Genomic DNA, 2,100 nt, shown 5'->3' with positions numbered 1-2,100 from the left:
GTTCACACTTCGGTTTCGATTTCGATTGAGTTCGATTGCTTTTCGAGTTTTGATTCGATTCGATTGATCACCACACATAACAACATAAAGTAAAACACGCACATGTAACACATAAGGCACACATACACGTATAACAACACCAAGGTTCGCATAATTCGAGGTTCGAGTTCGATGATGATTTGATTAGCTTGATTATCGATTAATTAACTTTATCGCATTGATACTTCCTGTTATTCAAGATCGATTAACGATTCACATTGATTAAACATTCGGTCACTTTGATTAAACAACACTTACTCCATATAATACAAAATATAAAATAGACTAATTACAGTCAAAGGTCAAACTTTGACTTTGACTTTGACATTCGAAAACACGGGGTGTTACAGACATGTAGCTCGAGTAGGAGATTGCGCAGCCAAGTGGTTTCAGCGACAGCATTAGCCACCCCTCTGTATTCGGCTTCAGCACTGGACCTTGAGACTGTGGGTTGGCGTTTAGAAGACCAGGAGAGAAGATTGTTGCCCATGTAAACGCAGTATCCGGAGGTGGAACGTCTAGAGTCTGGACATCCCCCCCAGTCAGCATCAGAGTAGGCAGTGAGTGATGCACTGGGGGTGGCAGAGAGGCGTAATCCCAAGTCAGGGGTGCCTTTGATGTATCGCAGAATTCTTTTGAGGAAAGCAAAATGTGGCTCACGTGGAGAATGCATGAATAAACATATTTGTTGAACTGCATAAGTGATATCAGGGCAGGTGAATGTTAAATACTGTAGTGCGCCCGCGAGACTGCGATACAAAGTGCCATCGGGAAGTGGTTCACCATCAGATGCACTCAGCTTGGACGAGGTGTCTACCGGGGTTGCATAAGGTTTGCAGTCGGTCATGTTGGCCCGATGAAGAATGTCACTGGCATACTGTGACTGAGACATAAATAAGCCATTGGCGTCTCGCTGCACAGTGATACCCAAGAAATGATGTAAGGCACTCAGGTCGGTCATAGTGAATTCTTTAGAGAGGAGATTGATAATGGACTGTAGTAATTCTTTGGAGGATGCTGTCAGAATGATGTCGTCCACATATAATAATAAATAAGCAATCTTATCACCGTGGTGATAGATAAAAAGAGATGTATCACATAAACCCCCCTGAAACCATGTGAAAGAATAAAGTTAGAGAACCGACTGTACCAGGCTCTTGGAGCCTGCTTGAGTCCATATAAGGACTTCCAAACCCGACACACAAAGTCGGGTTTTGTTTCATCCGCAAAGCCGGGTGGTTGGTGCATGAAAAATATTTCATGCAAATCACCATGTAAGAAAGCGTTTTTAACATCTAACTGATTAATATGCCACCCCCGAGTAATAGCAATGGATAGAACGGTCCTGATGGTAGCTGGTTTAACAACCGGGCTGAAAGTATCGGTGCAATCAATCCCAACCGTTTGCGACTTTCCATTCACAACAAGTCGCACTTTATATCTATCCAATGTACCATCTGCTTTTAGTTTGTGACGGAATAGCCACATACACCGAATGACAGGATGGGATGATGGGCGAGGAACTAGTTCCCAAGTGCCATTTCCTATTAATGTGTTGTACTCGCATAGCATGGCGTCTCTCCAGTTTGGGTCGGCCAAGGCTTTCACATGTGAGGTGGGTAATGGTGAGATAGAGGAAGGCGTGGATGTGTGAAGGGTGTATTTCGGGTTTGGTTTGGAAATACCATGTTTAATTTGGTGGACATCGGGTGAGAGTTATGGGTAGGGGCGGTTTGGGTGTTCTCGGCTGGTGGTGGTTGGGTCGTGGATGGTGGGTCGTGCGTAGAGGGTGTAGGAGCCGAGGGTTGGGCAGGTTGGTTTGGTGGGGGCCGTGATGGTTGAGTGAGAGGTGGGTTCGATGGTGTAGTTGGTGATATGGGAAAGTTAAAGTTTTGAGGTTGAATAGGTTCATCATCAAGGAAGTGGTATGCCTCAGCATGGATAGGGTTGGTATAGGGGAAGTGGTCTTCGTTGAAGTCGACGTATCGAGAGATATGGACTTTTCCTGTTGAAGGATCAAGACATCGGTAACCTCTAAAATCAGGGGGATAGCCAAGAAAG

General features: G+C 45.0%; 1 protein-coding gene across 1 annotated transcript; it reads right to left on the bottom strand.

Moving 5' to 3' along the window:
- Window positions 1–209: 209 nt before the first annotated feature.
- LOC110881350 (uncharacterized mitochondrial protein AtMg00810-like) lies at window positions 210–1,611 on the bottom strand. Its single transcript, XM_022129636.1, has 3 exons — window positions 1,234–1,611; window positions 392–1,147; window positions 210–227 (listed from the first exon to the last, which is right to left on the bottom strand). Exons 1-3 carry the CDS (start codon window positions 1,609–1,611, stop codon window positions 210–212), a joined length of 1,152 nt encoding a protein of 383 aa, XP_021985328.1.
- Between the last annotated feature and the right edge of the window lie 489 nt (window positions 1,612–2,100).

This window comes from Helianthus annuus, chromosome 10 (assembly GCF_002127325.2).
Source record: "Helianthus annuus cultivar XRQ/B chromosome 10, HanXRQr2.0-SUNRISE, whole genome shotgun sequence".
NCBI lineage: Eukaryota > Viridiplantae > Streptophyta > Magnoliopsida > Asterales > Asteraceae > Helianthus > Helianthus annuus.
Note: the sequence above shows the minus strand (reverse complement) of the source record. Positions and strands in the feature narration are given on the sequence as shown.